The sequence below is a fragment of the Mauremys mutica genome, chromosome 12 (genome assembly GCF_020497125.1).
Source record: "Mauremys mutica isolate MM-2020 ecotype Southern chromosome 12, ASM2049712v1, whole genome shotgun sequence".
Lineage (NCBI taxonomy): Eukaryota > Metazoa > Chordata > Testudines > Geoemydidae > Mauremys > Mauremys mutica.
Genome location: NC_059083.1, coordinates 14581326 through 14600122, shown reverse-complemented (window position 1 = coordinate 14600122; position 18797 = coordinate 14581326). Strand labels below are relative to the sequence as shown.

The window sequence follows — 18797 nt, the reverse complement described above, 5'->3', positions numbered from 1 at the left end:
TTTGGCACCTGAGCCCAGGTAGGGAGCGAAAGCGACTTCCTCAGGCAGCCGCACAGCAAAAGGGGCTGGTGTTAAAAGTGGCTCCTTCCTGCTCCTCCCTGGGCTCCTGCCCGCTAGAGACAGTGGCAGAGCATGCCGTGAGGAGGGGCTGATGCAGCTGAAGGAAAAAGCACCCTCCCCACAGTTTGCCTGGGGTGGGGAGAATGCGGTGACCCCGAGGCTGGGCGAGGGGGCACAGGACCTGCCCTTTGGATCGTTTCCCCCCAATATGGGGAGACACCAGTCGAATATGGAGCACCCTGGTGGAGGGGGTGAGAAGGGGTGGAGTGGGGGTGGAGCATAGGATGGAGTGGGGCGGGGTCAAGCACCCCCCGGAAAATCTAGACCTCGGTGCCTAAGTAGACAAGCCAATCTCATCACTGCCCCAGGAATTGTGCAGCCTGTTTGCCACTGTCCTCTGTGGTCCAGGAGGACTCTGGGGACCCTGGGTCAGACAGTGTCACTGAGACATGGGGGGGAACAGCCCACTGGGGATGGAAAAATGGGCTTCTCTAGCACAGTCATCCTAGCCTCTTTGGCCTGGAGGACTCCTGTCTACCCAACCATCTGGCCTCTTAGCTCTATGAGCCCTGGAAGCACCTCCCCCGCCCTCCCTGCAGCACCATGGATGTGGGGGTGAAGGGCTCGTGGAGCTGTAGGAGGAGCAGAGGGGACCCGAGGGGCAGAGGTGGGGGCTGGGAAGGGGGTAGAATTAAGAGCCTGACTGGGGACAGGGAGGTGTGGGGTGGAGGGACACAGATTTAATTAATTGGGGTTTTGGGGAGAACCTGGCCCAAGAGGGGTTTCCCTGGAGCTAGCTGGAAACACAGGGGCTGAGGGACTGGCTGGCAGCTTGGTGTGTGTGAGGCAGAAAGCCAAGAGATGCAGTCATGAGCGTGGTCTCAGCAGGAACCTGAGAGACAGAGCTGGCTTCAGGCACAGAGTCCCCTGGAATGGCAGACATGCAACTGCCGGCTGCTGTTTGTTTCTACCATGTTCAGGGCACAGGAATGTGTGGCCATTGTGTGTAAATAATAAAGATTGCTCCAGAGAAATACCTGACTCTTATAATCCATTTCTCCTCCCAGTAGAAGAACCTAGCAAGGCCCCAGACACTGGCTAACTGCTCAGGTCAAAGGAGCGATGGTGCAACCTGGATCAGAATCTAATCCTGTGGCGGAAAACGTGTTGGTGGGAAACATTTGCGGGGAGCTCCAGCAGCAAAGAGCCTGTGCAGAGGAGCAGATTGCTGCTAACTGTGGACTTCAGCATATCCAGCTTTGTGTGCTGAGCAGTCCCCATTGTCCCTAGTCTCTGAACTGACACGTCTCTGCCCAGAGTCAGACAAAACCCAAACGAGGATCCCTGGCTCGTATTTCCCCCCAGCAGAACCAGCCCACACAGTGATGATGGGCTCAGTATTGGCCCAAGGAGAAAAAACGGCTGGAAGAGACTGGGGCAGCTGGAATGGGCTCGGGGTGGGGGATGGGTTGGATTGTTGCCTTCTTCTGTCTATGGAGTTTTACGAAGTTTAAACCTAAAAATCTTCTTTCCAGCTCTTATCTGGTGTTGTGAACAGGCTGGGTTGTAACCTTTAACTGCGATGTCCTAGAGCTGCTGTTTTCATGCCTTGTCACTAGCACTCACCAGCTGCTTCTGCCCTCTGACCTTAACCCAGGGAGCCCCTGTAGCCCAGCTGGTCCCAAGCTGGTGGTTAGATGTTCAGCAAGACACAGCCAAGCCGAGGATCCTCTGCACACACATTGTCACTGAAATCACTCGGTGGGGTTTAGTTCCCACCTATTGTTGTTTTAGTGCAAGTCTGCCTGTAGCTGTGGATGGGCTCATTGTGAATGAAGAATGTCCTAGTTCGTTTGAGGGCCTGTCTACCCAGCACGGAGGCAGTGTCTTTCCCAGCTGACAGGTAGAACTAGCCTACTACTCAGAGCAGTGCAGCTGCAGAAGCAAGGAGGCTGCTTGAGCTAGGCCCAGGAGTACAAGCCAGCCCAACCCCCACTTGTACATGTACTAGGTAGAATTGAAGCTTTTATGTGCTTGGGTTTTCTTTTTGTTTGTTCCCCACTTTTCCTTTCATTCCTTTTCTGCTTCTTTACACCCCACTGCTCCCGTTCCTTGCCTAGGTAGTTCCTGCTTCCTTCTTTCCTATCTTTCTCCTGCTCCACCTCCCGGCCTCTCCTTTCTCTTCACCCCATTCTGCACCTGTGCAGCTGATAAGAGGTGGGGCAGGGACTGCCCATGATCAGCAAAACCATTTCTGGTGCAGAGAGGACAGAAGCCCAGAGATCCCAGCAGCCATGGCCTCAGCGACTCCTGTACAGGAAATCCAAGAGGAAACCAAATGTCCCGTCTGTCTGGAATATCTGGGAATACACACTGTGGGTACATCTGCCAAAGCTGCATCACTCAGCACTGTGAGACATGGGAAGAGCTGGACTCTGACCCCTTGTGCTGCCCCAGCTGCAGAGTCCGAATCCAGAAAGTGGCTCTCCAGAGTAATTGTCAGCTAGCAAATATAGTGGGGAAAAAAATCAAACAACTGGATTTCAAACCAGGAAAAGAGAATCTGTGTGAGAGACACGGCAAAGCCCTGGATCTGTTCTGTGCAGAGGACGGGGAAGCTGTGTGTGTGGCTTGTGAGAGATCCCCGGAGCACAGATCTCACACGGTGCTTCTCATGGAGGAGGCTACCCAGAAATACAAGGTAGGACACACTCTGGATCCAGGTTAATTCAATCCTTCCCTTTTCAGACTCAGTCTCTCAGAGCTACTGAATCTCCCAGTTTCCCAGATTTTCTCCCTGATCTCTGGCTCTACCTAAATCTCTCCCCTGCAGACTCCTTCCTCTGAGCAGCTGCAGGGAGCCCTGGCCCAGCCTGTTAATCTCGCACTGTTCATTAGGGAGAGGTGGGCACTAGATCTCTGTGTGAGGCACTTTCCTCACACACAGTGACAGGATTGAAGCAAGATGTGTCTGTGCTGCTGCCAGGCCAGGAATGTTCCTACCACACCCTAGCAGCCCAGGCACCACCAGCAGAACATTCACATGAATCATGCACACAGCAGCCCTCACTCTGCTGCATGGAACATACAGGGGTGGGTTTAAACACAGGTGCTGTGGGATATTCCCTGCGGACCCATCTCTCGAGTCACGTGAGATTTTGTAATTAAAATATCAGCGAATGAAAAGTAACTTTCTAGCCCACATGATTGAAAAGAAAAGTTTGATAATGTGGCCTGAGCTTAATTGATATAGTGACTTGTGCCTGAGTTTGCAGAGAGCCTGCAGGGCTGCCCAGAGGATTCAGGGGGCCTGGGGCAAAGCAATTTCAGCGGCCCTTTCCATAAAAAAAAGTCGCAATACTATAGAATACTATATTTTCATGGGGGCCCCTGTGGGGCCCGGGGCAAATTGCCCCACTTGCCCCCCCACCCCGGGTGACCCTGGGGAAAATAAACATTTAAAAACCTTCCACGTCTTGGCACAAACCCAGTTCTGAGAGAACTTCTTTTCAAGTCACCTTTACAAGGTATCACTGGTTCTCAGCATCAGCTAGTGCTAAAAGGCACTAAAGCTCATTAAAAGGGTTGGACAAATATTTTTCATCAAAACTTTTTTTGGATCGAAAACTAGGGGTTTTTAAAAAGCAGAAAAAATCATGGACAATGTCTGCTTTCCTCCAAAATTTGTGGGGCTTTTTTTAATTGAAAAGCTGAAATTAGTCTGCCAAAACCTGAACATGGTTTGGGGTTTCAGAAGTGTGTGGCCAAATATTTGCTGCTTGCTGTGTTTGATTGTTTAAAGAAGCAATAAAAAAATTCTGCTTAAAAAAAAATCCAAAAAAATCCTCAGCTTGTAACCAAATGCCTGAGCCCATCCAGTCAGAGATTTTTTCAGGCTTCTGATACCCTGCTGGCTTCCTTAACTCATATCTACTCCATAACTTTGGGTTCATTTAGGTTAGAACATAAGAACATACTGGGTCAGACCAAAGGTCCATCCAGTCCAGTATCCTGTCTACTGACGAGAGAACCTCCTGGATGCGCTGAGGCTCCGAGCGAGAGAGACGCCGGGGGTAAGTCAACACTTGCCACGGTACTATGGATGCACTCGGCTGATTTACTGTGCTTAGTGGGGATGCATGCACTCGACTTCATACAATGTTCCCAAAAATCGACTTCTGTAAAACTGGAGTAATTTCATAGTGTAGACATACCCTTACAGAATAGAAGCAGGCTGCCTCCCAGACTGCAGTCAGAGTGAGGTAGGGTATGTGGTGTGGAGTCCATAGCTTGGGGAAAACACCTGCAGCAGGGCTTATCTTTGCCCTGGGCCATGTGGAGAGCTGAGGGTAGAAGCACAAGGTTGAAAGAGGTGAGCAGGATGGGGAATGTTGCAAAGATTTCCCCCATCCCCACAGCCTCAGGCAGCTCCCCGGGCAGCACCGTAATGGGATGGGGAGTAGGGGGGCTTGGATAGGGGGCAGGGAGTTCTGGGGGGGGGGCAGTCAGGGAGCGAGGGTTTGGATAGTGGTCAGAGGGCTGGGAACAAGGTGTTGGATAGGGGATCACTGGTCCAGGGGGGCAGTTAGGGGACGGAGAGCGGGAGGAGGGTTGGATGGGGTGGGGGTCCTGGGGGGGTGCGGTCAGGGGACAGGGTGCAGGGGGTGTTGGATGGGGCAGGGATCTGGGCGGGCAGGAAGCAGGGGGGATCGGAAAGCGGGCAGGGGCCTGGCCACATCCAGCCTCCATACCATTTCCAAACCCCGATGTGGCCCTCAGGCCAAAAGCTTTGCCCACCCCTAACCTAGGAGAGAAGGAGAGCGGAGCATCCCTCATGCTACCTCTTACCCAGAACTGTCTGTTTGAAGAACTGAGTGTAGTCAGAGTAGAATAAATTTGTTAATTTTGCATAAATAAATAATATGTAAATATGTATGTAGCGAAATGTTTGAAGACATAATTTTTTTGCAACGTGTAATTCATACTTAGGCCCGTCCCTTGCATTAGCCTTAGGTCCCTCATAACCTTCATCCAGCTCTGTCTCTAGGATGGAGCAGCTGGTGGCTTTAACCATAGATACTTGTGGTCAGTAGCTGCCCTGACTCTGCTGCTGGGAATGTGGCCGCCCTGGCCGGGGGAGCAGGGAGATGCAGCAGGGGAGGAGGCAGAAAAGCAGCGAGACGGGAGAACACAAGGGGACTGTCTGTGACTCCATGTTCAGGCTGTTCTAGTGCTTGAATGTCCTCACTTGATACCTGGGAGGTGAAGTCTAAATACAGGACACACGACCAGTGGGAGGTCTGTGCCCTGGTTTATAACTGTTTGCCCTGAGGTTGGTACTCACGTTGGTGAGCTGCTGCACACAGCTTGATGGGAGAACTGAACGTGGGTCTCCCAGGTGCTAGCTGAGTGCTCTCACCATGGGACTGTTAGAAGGCAGGTGATAGCACCAAAACCACCTCCTGCTTCTCTCCCCTATCCCCCTTCTTGTGGAGCGAGGCAGGTGCCTACCTCATTCCAGCAAGAAACACCTTAGGCGCCTGAGCCACCTGACATCAGATTCCGGGTTCCCATCTGTGGGTTGCTAATGTTAGGCCTGAATAAAGATGTAGCACAAAACCAGTTATGCCTGACCAAAGTCAGGCTAACAGAGGTTTCTGGGTAATCCCAAAGTAGAAAAATACTGAGAAGTAGCATGTTTCACAAAGTCCTGGGAAAAAGTGAGATAAGTGAGGGGCCGCATTCCTGGCATAGTACCAGCTGTGCTGGGTTAGGAACAGTTCGTTTGAAGAACTGATAGGGAGCCAGCCTCCCTGTATTCACTCCCTGTTTCTGTCTTAGGTCTGTTCTTAACTCCTGTCTTCCAGTTTCTGGTGCTTGGCAACCATGCTGATAAGAAAGTTGCTGGGGCATCATGACTTGCTTACATTATAAAGAAAGACAGATGTGCTTTGTTACTAGGGTTTGTTACTAACCAAAGGGGGGTGGGATATGGGTTGTGTGAAATGAATAATTTGTGACGCGACGGAACTGTCTATATAACCTATACTTAGTTGTAAAAGAGTAGGCTGGTTCTCTTTGGAGACGAGCTGCTCTCTATTGATGAGTGCACTTGTCAATAAAGAGCTTTTGATCGGACCTTGCTGGTGTTGCCTGTCTCTCTGCGGTCAGACAACAAACTTCGCTGTCGGGGTTCAAGTCCCTGACACTAAGCAAACATAGATGCCCCTTTGCAGCCCCAATTTAGGCACCTGTCTGTGAGAGGGGGAGGAGGCGGGGCCGGGACAAGGATTTGGGGAGGGATCCAATAGGGGCAGGGAGAGGTGGAATTGGGGCGAGGACTCTGGGGTGGAGTGGAGTCGGGGCAGGGCTGGGGGAGGGGCAGGCGCAAGCACCCACTCGCACTGACAAAAGTTGGCGCCTGCGTACAGGCATCCGACACACAGCGGGCTTGTGCAAAAATGCCGTGATTACAAAAATGCTGCTATTATAAATTTGCTGCCTCTGCAGATTTGCCGCCCTCTCGGCAGGGCACAGCTGAGCAATTCCTGAGTGACATGGACAGAGACAGAGCACAGGCTCGAGAGTGACACATCTCAGTAAAACCCAAACTCATCCTAGGGGCATGATATTCCCTGGGCTCTCGGGGGGACACAACCAAGTCAGAAAGCAAATCCCAGGACTCTGCCCCCAACAACTGCAGCTGGGACAGTGAAGTGGAACAAACACAAAGAATTGTTTGTAATGTTTTATTTATAGTAAGTAATTAAAAGTGGTAAGTAAAGGGAGGCGAGAAGGAGCCTTAATAACCACAGCATGGAAAGGAGATTCCCCAGCCACTGAGAAGTTTTCTTAATGGCACAACAACAGGACAGTCGTCCCGGAATTAATACAGGGAATTAATAAGTTACAGTGTCGCTTTCAGTAACTTTAAAAAAATCTCTGTCCCTCTCATGTTCCCTTTCCTTTCATACTGTCCCTTTCTACTTGTTTTTCTAACCCTCACTTCTGATCCCTGTTTATTTTCCTGTGTCTCTCCCACCCTCCTCCCCTCCCTGTCACAGATCATCCCCCATGGGTGCTCCCTTCTTTCCCCTGATTTTATCCCTTCCCCTCTTGCTGCCCCAGGATTGTTCCCCTGTCAGAGATATTATCCTGTCACTCTTCTCGTTTCTGTTCTCCAACATTTCTCATAGACTCTCCCTTTATTCTTGTTTTATTTAAATTTATATTTTTCTTGTTGCTTCTTCCAATTCCCTCTGGTTAAACCACCCTGTCCCTGGCTCCCCCAGTGCTGCCAACCTCAGGAGTTTAAAAAAAAAATCATGAGACTGACCCAATGATGATTTTTTTAAGGCGATACAATGTTTTTGTGTGTGTGTCAATCTGCACCCATCCCTCCCACTCCCTTTGTGACAGTTACAGGGTTACCAGCTGTCCTGTAGTTACAGGGGAAGGTGACTGTGGCCGAAGCTCTGGCTGGGAGACCCCAGTGAGATCGAATCCCACAGATCTGTACAAACCGCTCCCTGCTGCTGCTGCTTCTCCCCAACCCCTGATTGATTCACGCTGTGTCCCTGCCACCCCCACCTCCACCTGTCCCCAGCCCGGCTGTTACTTCTGCCCCCTGCCCAGCCCCCACCTCTGCCCCTCTGGGCTCCTCTGTCCCTCCTGCAGCCCCAGGGGTTCTTTTCCCTCCTCCTCCCTCCCAGGGGCGGCAGGGAAGGGGAGGGGCTTCCACAGGTCATAGAGATGAGGAGCCAGGTTCTGGATAAACAGGAGTCCTCCAAGGTCATAGAGATTCAGGTGTGTGAGGCTAGAGAGGTTGATTTCCATCACACACACCCCCAGCCCCTGTGTGTCTCAGGGACACAGTCGGAGCTGGGATCCCTGCCCCACCCAGAGCCAAGGTCGAATTCTCTCCCTAGGGACGGAGCCCGGCGGGAAAGTGAAGATCGGGGCCTCGTCACCAGCATCGATAAATGTCACCTGCCCCCGGTCACAGTCCAGACAAACCCAGATCCTGCTGGGGGCCCGGCTCAGGGGCAGGGGGGTCCCAGGGGAGGTGAGAGCCCAGAACTGACCCCCGCAGCACCACTGCACAGCCCAGATCCCCCCCTCAGGGCTGAGGCTGATCCGTCCCTTCCTCCTCACAGACGCTCTGGCCACCCCCACAGCCCAGTATCCCCCATCCATCACCTCCACCTCCCAGCAATGTCTCCCCGAGGTGAATCCCTCACAGCCCAGCACACAGGGCCAAGTGTCAAATCTCTCAGGGTTGTTGGGCAGTCGCTGCCGTGTGTCTCCCCATCTCACACGTTTCCGATCCTCAGACAGGATGAGGTTGGGATGAGCCGTGTCTGGAACCAGAGTTACATTCACTAGGGAGAGAGAATCAGAGCGTTAGAGGGAGAGTTCGTCCTTAGGGGAGGCTGGGACCGTTTCTCACATTCCCCAGCAGCCCCATCCTGGCTGGGACAGGCCTGGATCCCAGGGAGCTGCCTCTGCCCTGGGCACCTGAGACTGAGCAGGGACGTCACTGCAGTTCCTCAGTCCGTGTAATGGGACCCACTTTATTAGTTTTTCATTTTCTTGCTGAGGCTTCAGCTCCCTGCTCCCTCTGTTGGGGCTGCTCCATTCCCAGCATCAGAGACACAGCAAGGAAGGTTTTAGTGAGGAGGGAGCAGAGGAGGCAGGTACCAGCTTTGAACCCCAGAGCTAAGCTCCCTCCCCTAAATGCAGCCTCCACTCCCCGGCCAGAGTAGGAAGAGCCAATTAAGAAAAGAGGTGGCATTGGGTGGGGTGGCCTCCACTCCCGGGCCAGGGAACGGAGAGGAAGGTGCAGCATTGGGGAAGAGCTGCTTATGACCAGAGAGTAGGAGGGGGCATTGTGTGGGGTAGCCCCATCCCCATCCCAGAGAGAAGGAAGGAGCTGACAGCCTCACAGGGAGAGCATCTCCTCAATCCAGGAAGCAGTGAGCAGCTCCAATGGGAGAGCCCAGCCCTGCCCAGAGGAAAGGCAGGATGTGGTAGAAGCAGGATGAGGGAGACCCCCAGCACTGGGGTAGAGCAGAGGGATGTGTCAGCCCTCAGGGCAGAGAGCTCTGTGCACATGCTGCTCAGGGAGAGATTTTCTGTTCAGCAGCGTGGGCATGAACTCAGCACTAAGGTTGGTGTCAGGAGTGTTAGTGTGACTTCAGCGTGGGAGCGCCTCACTGTTCAGTGTGTTGTTTTTAGGGCTGTGTGTGTCATGGTCGGTATCGGTTTGGCTGGTAACTTTAGTTACAATCTCATGAAGACGTTTTCTGATCATTTAAAAACAGAATGCAGCTGCAGCTCCAGCTGCAATCTCACCCTGTCTGAATGTTCCTAGGGATCCTCCTTTTTTTGTCTCTAGTGCAGACGGCAAAGTGTCTGGAGGGGAGAAGGAAAAAGGAGATGAGATTTCAGGCTTTCATATTTATAACAGCGTCACCACTCTCAACTCCTAGAACTGTCTTTTAATTATGTCAGAGAACCACACCGAGAAACACTCAGATATTTTATATAAATAGGTCTGAAACCATCTCTTTCCTCTCTCATTCAGGCATCTCCCACCAACGGAACCAACGTTCTTGCAGCCTCACAAACATCCCAGGACAGACAATCTGTAAGTGAGATTTACTTTTCCCTTCCTCATCCCCTCCCACCCTTCAAACTCCAGTTGGTTTGTCTCATTCACTTACTGCCCTTTGCCCTAATCTAGACCCAGACTCTGCAAAGACGTTGGAATGAAAGTAACTTGGCCCACTTTGGTCCCTTTGACACTAACAGGATATTGAGAGTTTGTGAAATCCTGGCTCTAAAAGTTCCTCCTCTGCCTTGGTGGGTCCTGCGCTTTTTTGGCGGATTTGCTCACCTCAGAGGTTCACGGCAGCCCTCAGTTTGGCCACTTCTGCTAGAGGCTCAAACCTGCCGTTCATTCAGCTATCGCCATCACTGGCCAGCATGGGAGAAATGGAGAACAATCCCCGCAGTCTCTGTGTCCCACCTAGTGAGTCGGGGACAGGCCAGATCCCTTTCCAAATTAGACCTTCCCTCTGATGTCGGTCACAGACCAGGTCAACTCCTCCTGTGTCCAATCAGGAGTTGGTGGGATGCGGGGAACCTGGGCCTACCCTCTACACGGGGCTCCAGCCCAGGGCTCTCTGGAGAGCAGCTGTCTATGATGTCCCTTGTATCAGATGCGTGACAGCTACAGCTACAACTCCCAGGGCTACTTCCCCATGGCCTCCCCCCAGCTCCTTCTTTATCCTCACTGCAGGATCTTCCTCCTGAAGCCTGATCACGCTTGTACGCCTCAGTCCTCCAGCAGCACCTTCTCACTCCTCGCTCACCCTCCACTAACTGATGGGAGCTCCTTTCTAAACCAGGTGTCCTGATTAGTCTGCCTGACATAATTGATTCTAGTATGGTTTTAACTAGCTCCAGGTGTCTTAATTAGCCTGCCTGTCTTAATTGGTTCTAGCAGGTTCCTGACTGCTCTACTGCAGCCCCTCCTCTGGTCACTCAGGGAGCTATTCATCCCATGACCAGTATATTTTCCTTCTACCAGGCTCCTGTACCCCACTGGTCTGGGTCTGTCACAGAGGTTATTGGGTCTGTTCATTCAGGGTCTCTACACTAAGCAGCATGACGGGGCCTCGTCCTCCACAGGCAGAAATACAAATTTTATAAATGTAGAAATTGAGGTGGGGGAAAGTTGACTCAATTGGACAATTCACCCCTGTACCAGCAGGAGAGGGGTGACTCTGCTATTCAGTGGCTGCAGGGGCCGGTGCAGAACTTGGCAGAGGATAAGGAAGTTCTGAAGCCAGCCAGAGCTACATCCCTATGACAATGGCCCCCATGGGTCTTGGCCAGGGAGAAGAGTTTCAGAGGCCCAGCTTTACACTGCCCACGTCACTCTATCCCTCGTCCACCCCCCTCCCTCTTCCACCTGCCCTCACCACCCCCACCCCATTCCCAGCCCTCTCAGGAACATGCCTTCTGCCTGCAGGTGCTGCGGAGGAGGCTCCAGAGACTCCTGTGCTGGAGGATCCCGACCATGGGGGCGGGGCTTCAGGGCTGCTGGCGGTGGGGCAAGTGGGGCAATTTGCCCCTGGCCCTGCAGGGGCCCCCATGAGAATATAGTATTCTATAGTATCGCAATTTTTTTTAATGGAAGGGGCCCCCAAAACTGTTTTGCCCCAGGCCCCGTGAATCCTCTGGGCAGCCCTGCGGGGCTTTCTCCTTCCCTACAACTGTCTATTTGGCCGAGACTAGCTGCCGTATGGGACCCGAGCAGGGCCGGTGCAACCATTTAGGGGACCTAGGTGGTTGCCTAGGGCACTGGGATTTGGGGGGCGCCATTTTCTTCAATAGCTAATTTGGCCGCCCTGGTCTCCGCTGGCATTTAGGCAGAGGGAGCTGGGGCAGGGGGAGCGCGGGGAGGGCTGCCTGCAGCAAGTGGGGGAGCGGTACACAGAGGAATTCCCCCCCCCCAGCTCATCCCTGCCCCGCTTTCTCCCCGAACACGCCGTGGCTGCTTCACTTAGCTTAGCTTAGGTGCTGCAAGCCTGGGAGGTGGGAGAAGTGAAGCACTGACAGCGTGCTCGTACACGCAGCAGGGGTGAGTTGGGGTGTGGGGGGGTGCGTCAGGGCGGAGGGTGGGGAGTTGCCACAAGGGGGGCGCCTCAGGGCAGAGGGAGGGAGCTGCCACAGGGGGAGGGGGGGGCGCAGGGTGGAAGTTTCGCCTAGGGCGCGAAACATCCTTGCACTGGCCCTGGACCCGAGCACAGCGATGGGCTGGATCCGCCTTTGAGAAATGTGCCCCATGGCTGGTGATGGGGCAGTAGATGGGGAGGGAACTGAGCTATAGAGAATTCTTTGCCACGTGTCTGGCTGTTGGGTCTTGCCAAAATGCTCGGTATCCAACTGACCATCATATCTGGGGTCGGGAAGGAATTTCCCCCCAAGTCAGATTGGCAGAGAGCCTGGGGAGTTTTCTGCCTCCTTCTGCAGCGTGGGGCACAGGTCACTTGCACATTTAAACTATTTCAATGGTGGATTCTTTGTAACTCGGACAGAGGTTGGGGTCTATTGCAGGAGTGGGTGGGTGAGATTCTGTGGCTTGCAATGTGCAGGAGGTCAGACTGGATGATCGTGATGGTCCCTTTTGGCCTTAAAGTCTATGAGTCTGAGTCATTTCTTTCTTTAACAGTAATTGTCATGGGAAGGCATGTTTTTAGTAAAAATAAAGGCTTGAATATATCAACCTGAGTGACTTGGACCCCAAGTGCGTGACATTCTCACCCAACAATTAAATAGAAGCATCATCTAATTGTGACCCAATTGGTCAGAGCCACTCTCCTCCCTCAGTCTCAGAGGCTCATCCCAATTTCCATTCCCAGATCCCTTCTAGGTACCTTTGAACTTCCCCATAGTCTCCAATAGCACAATCGTTTTGTGGGAGAAATCACTGACTCGCTCTTCCAGTTCAGGAGAAATCTCCTCTGGCTCCTGGAACTTCCCCTTCTCACACCTAGAGAGAAACCATTTCCCACGATTATATTTCATTGTGTGACTTGTTATAAATTCTGGCTAGTGAGTCTCTGCTCTGATATGCCTGGAGTTAGAATTCCTCAACTTCTCCCAATCTGAGAGCAGGTGAAACACAGCCCAGGGCCGTATAACCTTCCCTTCACAGGACTCTTTAATATTCTTCAACTCTGGTCTGGAGAGACCAGCTCTGGGAACAAAAGGGGAATTGAGTCTCCATGGCCAATTCACTCCTAGGCCTCCATGCTCTGAGGAACAGGAAGTTCCCAGGTGAAGTGCTGTAGAAATCTGCCCTCTAGGAACTAGACTGAGACACCAACTCCCCCCTCCCCAGCTTATTCCACACAGGTCTCCAAACAATCGTCAGGTGGGAAAGACTCTTGACAACTGCTGCCCTGGGCTGAATGGGGACCTGTGCCCAAGCAGCGACAGACCCATATTCCATCCTCATATTCCGGGGCAGCCAGTCCCCCAAGGAGGTGACATCTCTAGGAAATACTTGAGGTCAGTCCTTCCCACTGAATGGAGAATTCCAGAGTCTTCTATACAAGGCTGAGAACCTCAGGATGAAGTTGATGGGAAAGATTTGTATCCAACATTTGACCTTCCTCACACATTTTGCTGTAGAGTCCTGGGGAGATGCAGTGCTAACATCACCACCAAGCTCTTTCCCAGCGTTTCGAGGTGTGAGGGGGAGTGAGAGAGAGACACGTACCTGCTCAAGGTCCTTCTAATATCCTAGAAGAGAGAGACAAAATAATTTCAGTCCTCTCTGACACACACATGGGATTCCAGGGAAGAGATTTTGCAAATATGAGGAAGAGAGGCCCTGCCCTAGCCCAGGGTCATGGATTCCCTGAGCTAATGGGGCTTTTCCATCTCTCATATCTCTGTGTCTGTGACTCTGCAAAGAATAATAGTTACTCACATGTCAGCAATGCACACGCCGAGTTACACCAAGGTCTCTGACTGCTGGACTCCAGTGCTTAGGATTCAAGAGCCCTCCCTTCCTTGTGTTGGGATCTGGCATGTTTTTAATTGCCAGTTTCTAATTGTCCCTGGGGGTGCTCAACCCCACGCCCCAACCCTTCCTGCAATGTCACATCCCAGCCCAACTCTTCCTGCTCCCACTTCACCCCAACCCTCTTCTACTGCCTCCTCTTGTGAGCACACTCCCTCCCCGCTCTTCTCTCTCCCTCCCAGCCTCTCCTTCACACAGTGGAACAGCTGATCACAGCAGCCAGATGGTGCTAGAGGGAGGAGGAGGATTTGATTGGCAGAGCAGCCGTTGGGGGCACCCTGGAGCACCCATCTGCATTTCTCATTCAGCCTCACCTGCAGGAATTCACTCGCTGGCTTCTGACACTTCCCCTCCATCTCACAGATCAGGTCACTGAGACGGGAAATCTGCTCGGAGAGTTTACTGACATTTTCATTCTGGATCCTCACAATCTCCTCATCCAGCTTCTCCAGCTGGGCCAGCAGGAGTCGCTCTTGTTCCTCCAGGAACTCCCGCAGTTCCTGAAATTCGGACACAATCTTCTGCCTCTCGGTTTGTGTTTGCTTCTGCATGAAAATAGGGCAAGGGCTGGTCAGGGACATAGATGGAGCCTGGAGTCCTTTCATGGAGAGCTGAGTGTGCAGGAGGGAGAATGTCTTTTAAAATACTAAGATTTTTCATAGACTCTAGGACTGGAAGGGATCTCGAGAGGTCATCGAGTCCAGTCCCCTGCCCTCATGGCAGGATCAAATACTGTCTAGACCATCCCTGATAGACATTTATCTAACCTACTCTTAAATATCTCCAGTGATGGAGATTCCACAACCTCCCTAGGCAGTTTATTCCACTGTTTAACCACCCTGACAGTTAGGAACTTTTTCCTAATGTCCAACCTAAACTTCCCTTACTGCAGTTTAAGCTCATTGCTTCTCCTTCTATCCTTAGAGGCTAAGGTGAACAAGTTTTCTCCCACCTCCTTATGACACCCTTTTAGATACCTGAAAACTGCTGTTATGTCCCTTCTCAGTCTTCTCTTTTCCAAACTAAACAAACCCAATTCTTTCAGCCCTCCTTCGTAGGTCATGTTCTCTAGACCTTTACTCTTTCTTAAACAGGTGGAGGGATAGCTCAGTGGTTTGAACATTAACTTGCTAAAGCCAGGATTGTGAGTTCGGTCCTTGAGGGGGCCACTTATAGATCTCAAACAAAATCTGTACTTGGTCCTGCTAGTAAAAGCAGGGGGGTGGACTCAATGATCTTTCAATTCTAGAAGACAGGATATCTCCATTTATTTAATTTAATTCTTGTTGCTCTCCCCTGGACACTCTCCAATTTCTCCACATCTTTCTTGAAATGCAGTGCCCAGAACTGGACACAATACTCCAGCTGAGGCCTGACCAGCCCAGAGTAGAGCGGAAGAATGACTTCTCGTGTCTTGCGCACAGCACACCTGTTAATGCATCCCAGAATCACGTTTGCTTTTTTTGCAACAGCATCACACTGTTGACTCATATTTCTGACATTTGACTCTACCCTGTGTGTACTAGGCGGAGGATTCTCTCCCACCTTCCCCTTTGGCCTCTGTATTCCTCTGAAATGGATGTTTCCATGCCTGTCATGGTCAGCATCTTCTGTTATTTATGGTCTCTGGAAATTCACACCCAGAGCAGCAGGAGGCAGGACACAGCACTACACTGACAGAGACGCCGGAGGAGTTAAAAGAAACAAACATTTCAAAAAATGCACAAAATGACCAGACACAGCGGACAGCACTTCACGGGGACATTCAGTTCACTTGGGGAGGATTTCTGGGCAAGCCACCAAAGGCTAGATATTAACTCATCAAAGAAACTGGCAGCTTAGGGCTTGTTTATACATGAATCTAACCCAGCAATCCATGATCCTGGAGAAACACACACAAGCCCATGTTCACCAAGGCCACACAGGAGTCTGCCTGCAAAAAGACCTCCCACTGCCAGTCCCCGCCAGTTCATAACAACAGGCACCTACCAGATACTCCTGGCTATTCCCCTCTCCAGTCGCTTTCAGTCCCAGCAGCTTTTCTCTCTCTTCCCTCAGAGTTTTCAAGTGGGCCTGGATTCTTTCCTGAAGAAAGAGAAATGATTTAGGAGGTTTCATCTGGATAGTTGAGAGGTGCTTGGAAGTGGGTGTTTTTCCCCCCAAACCCAAGATGACTGAGCTTCTAATCACTTTGTGACATCAGGACCAGCAAGGAGATGAAACCTCATTAATGGAGACTGGGAACGTTTCACATTCGGACTCGTTACCTATTCAGAGTCAATCTTTTCAGTAATTAGAGAGAGATCTCAATTATAACCAAGCTTTGCTGGTATTTGTGAACTGATTAGTGGTACAGAGCATAACAGGGCACCAAAGTTACATGGGGGTGAATCAATAAAGCTGTTTTGTAGAGGGTTTAACGAACCAAGTGATACAAATCCCAGAAGCCACACGGGTTTAAATAGGGGCTGGGATTTCAGCCCTGAAGCCCTGGGGACTGCACCGGGGTTGGGCTGAGCTGGTCTAAGCACCAGGGCAAACCCCATGAGACGTCGGGAGGCCATTCATCTGGTTGGAAGCTGCACAGTCCCAGTGTTGTGGAGCACTATCCGTGTCTGGTAGGGACTTGGCACTGGATGTGTGTTTGTCCGATGAAAAAGGTGGAGGAGACTGAGGCTGCAGGAGGATACCCATGACAGTGGGGGCGTGGCTGGGGGTGGCACCTTCATGCAGAATGATGCAGGTGGGGACACGTTGAAAAAAGCGTTGGTGGGGCCCACGCAGGGCGAGTGATACTGGTGAGGACGGGCCCATGAAGGCAGGCGTGGGCATGTCCTATGTTCTGGGGATGCCTCGGTGACCATCCTAATTAGACACGATGCAGATTTGTATAAAGGACGGGTTGGGGTTTGCCCCAGTTCTGTCCTAACCCCTCTCCATGGCAATGCCCCCTGGGCAGGTACCCCACAGTCCCATTCCCTGGTAAAGATCCCGGAAGCAGTGCATTCTGGGAGATTACAAAAGACTGCCTGGTGGGACTAATGGAACCACTCTGGCTGGTCCTTGCCCACGTACACAACAGAACTAGTCAGACTGGCACCGGTCAGCTCCAACCTGGGATTAGTTTTGCTACAATCCAGTGTAATCCCAGTGGTACTTGGCATGGACCTGAGCTGTCTGGAGCCCTTTTGTGTGCTGACTGAAGGTGCTCGGGGTCCCATGCAGGGTTTAGCCCAGTGATCTCCTCTAGTGCAGGCCGGCAGCATCTGAGATTAATCCCTCATGGAGCGACACGGGAGTTCAGAATCCTCCTCTCCCTGGTGGGCCTGGGACCTTTATCAAGGCGTCTCTCTCTCCTAACAGAGACACTTCATCACTGGGTGGGGCTGATGCTAAGATGGCAGCATGGCAAAGTGCTTTGAGTCTTGGACTCGGTCTGGGGAGATTTGTCTAGCTAGACCAGTGGTCACCTACTGGTTGATTCCTATCGACTAGTCGATCCTGGAGATGCTCCCGGTTGATTGTGATCTCCGTGGCACAGCAGGGTTGGCTGCTGCTGCTAATGCAGGCTCCCTGCCTGCCCCAACTGTACGGCACTCCCAGAAGCAGCCAGCAGGCCCCCACAGCCTGGGCTGAGGGCATGGGTCTCCGCACATGGCTTCTGACTGCAAACACCGCCTCCGCAGCTCCCATTGGCCGTAAATCAGGAACTGTGGCCAATGGGAGCTGTGGGAGTGGTGCCTGCAGGGAGGGGCAGCGTGCAGGGCCACATGCCTCCCCCCGCCAGGGGGCCCAGGGGCACATTGGCCCCTTTTGGGAGTGGCGTAGGGTTGGGGCAGGCAGGAAGCCTGCCTTAGCACTGCTGACCCTGAGTCACCTGAGGTAAGCCAATGCCACCCAGCTGGAGCCAGCACCCCACACCCCCTCCTGTACCCCAACCCCCTGCCCCAGCCCTAACCCTCCTCCCAGAGCCAGCCCCCCGTACCCACTCCAGCACCCCAACACTCTGTCCCAGCCCAGAGCCCCCTCCCACACTGCGAACCCCTTGGCCACAGCCCGGAGCCTGCACCCCCACCCAAACCCCAACTCCCTGCCCTTACCAGTGAAAGTGAGCAATGGAGAGAGAGGGCTACGGATTGAGCAGGGCTTCGGCGGAGCCTTGGGGAAGGGGGGATAGATCCTGATTTCAAGACTTGATAGTTTGCCTCTGTTGCCACACTGCCAGACCATTAATTTTCTTATAGCATCTCCCGTACAATGAAGACTTTACAGAGCTGAATGATGTCACACCCGTGACAGGAACTCTCAGTGAAATTAGCCTGTCATTAAACCCCAAAAGTTAACCCATTAAATTTTACAGCAATTCCCTACCTTGTACTCCTGGGCAGCCTCCTGGATGGGAACCACCGTGTGAGCGCGGTGAGCCCGGGATCTGTCGCACACCACACAGATGGGGCTTTGATCCTCTTCACAGAACAGTTTCAGAGCCTCCTGGTGTTCCCCGCACACCCCGTCCCCTCCTGCTCCCTTTGCTGCCTGTAAACTCAACCGCTTGGTGATTTCTACGACATTTGCCAGCTGCCTGTTGGGCCTGAGGTTTCTCTGTTGCACAGTTTCTCTGCACTGAGGGCAGGAGGCGGCTGTATCAGATCCCTCCCAGCACTGGCTGATGCAGGCTCGGCAGAAATTGTGCCCACACTCCAGAATGACAGGTTCTGTGAAATGCTCCAGACAGACGGGACATGTAGCTTCCTCCTGGAGACTTTCCACGGGGTTCTCTGCAGCCATGGCTCCCTCTGGGCAGTTTGTAACAGTCTTTGTTTCAATTTCCTGAATTCACACTATGCCCCGCCTGCAGCAGCAAGGGGGTGTTTCCTTGCCTGAGAATGGCTCATGCTGTTTGCAGAGCAGGAAGGACCGAACCAATTTCTCCCCTGGAGGCTTTAGTGTAAAAATGTACAATCACACCGGTGCCAGGTAACTTTCAGTTAAATTAGCCTGAAATTAAAACCCCAAAGGGATCCCGGCCTGCAATCAGCACCCGTGCTGGTGGGGAGGGTCACTGGGGATTCCCCCTGTGAGGAGGAACCTGCAGGAGCAGGAGCTGTGCATCAGGAGTGATAGTCAGGCCTGGCAG

The 18797-nt window shown here is 52.4% G+C and overlaps 1 protein-coding gene across 1 annotated transcript; it reads right to left on the bottom strand.

Annotated features, from left to right (window-relative positions):
- Positions 1 to 7744: 7744 nt before the first annotated feature.
- Positions 7745 to 18448, bottom strand: LOC123345488 (zinc finger protein RFP-like). The gene is made up of 7 exons (XM_044982444.1): positions 18032 to 18448; positions 15650 to 15745; positions 13975 to 14271; positions 13355 to 13377; positions 12507 to 12622; positions 9415 to 9474; positions 7745 to 8441 (listed from the first exon to the last, which is right to left on the bottom strand). The coding sequence occupies exons 1-7, from the start codon at positions 18446 to 18448 to the stop codon at positions 7924 to 7926; spliced, it is 1527 nt and encodes a 508-aa protein (XP_044838379.1). The 3' UTR covers positions 7745 to 7923.
- Between the last annotated feature and the right edge of the window lie 349 nt (positions 18449 to 18797).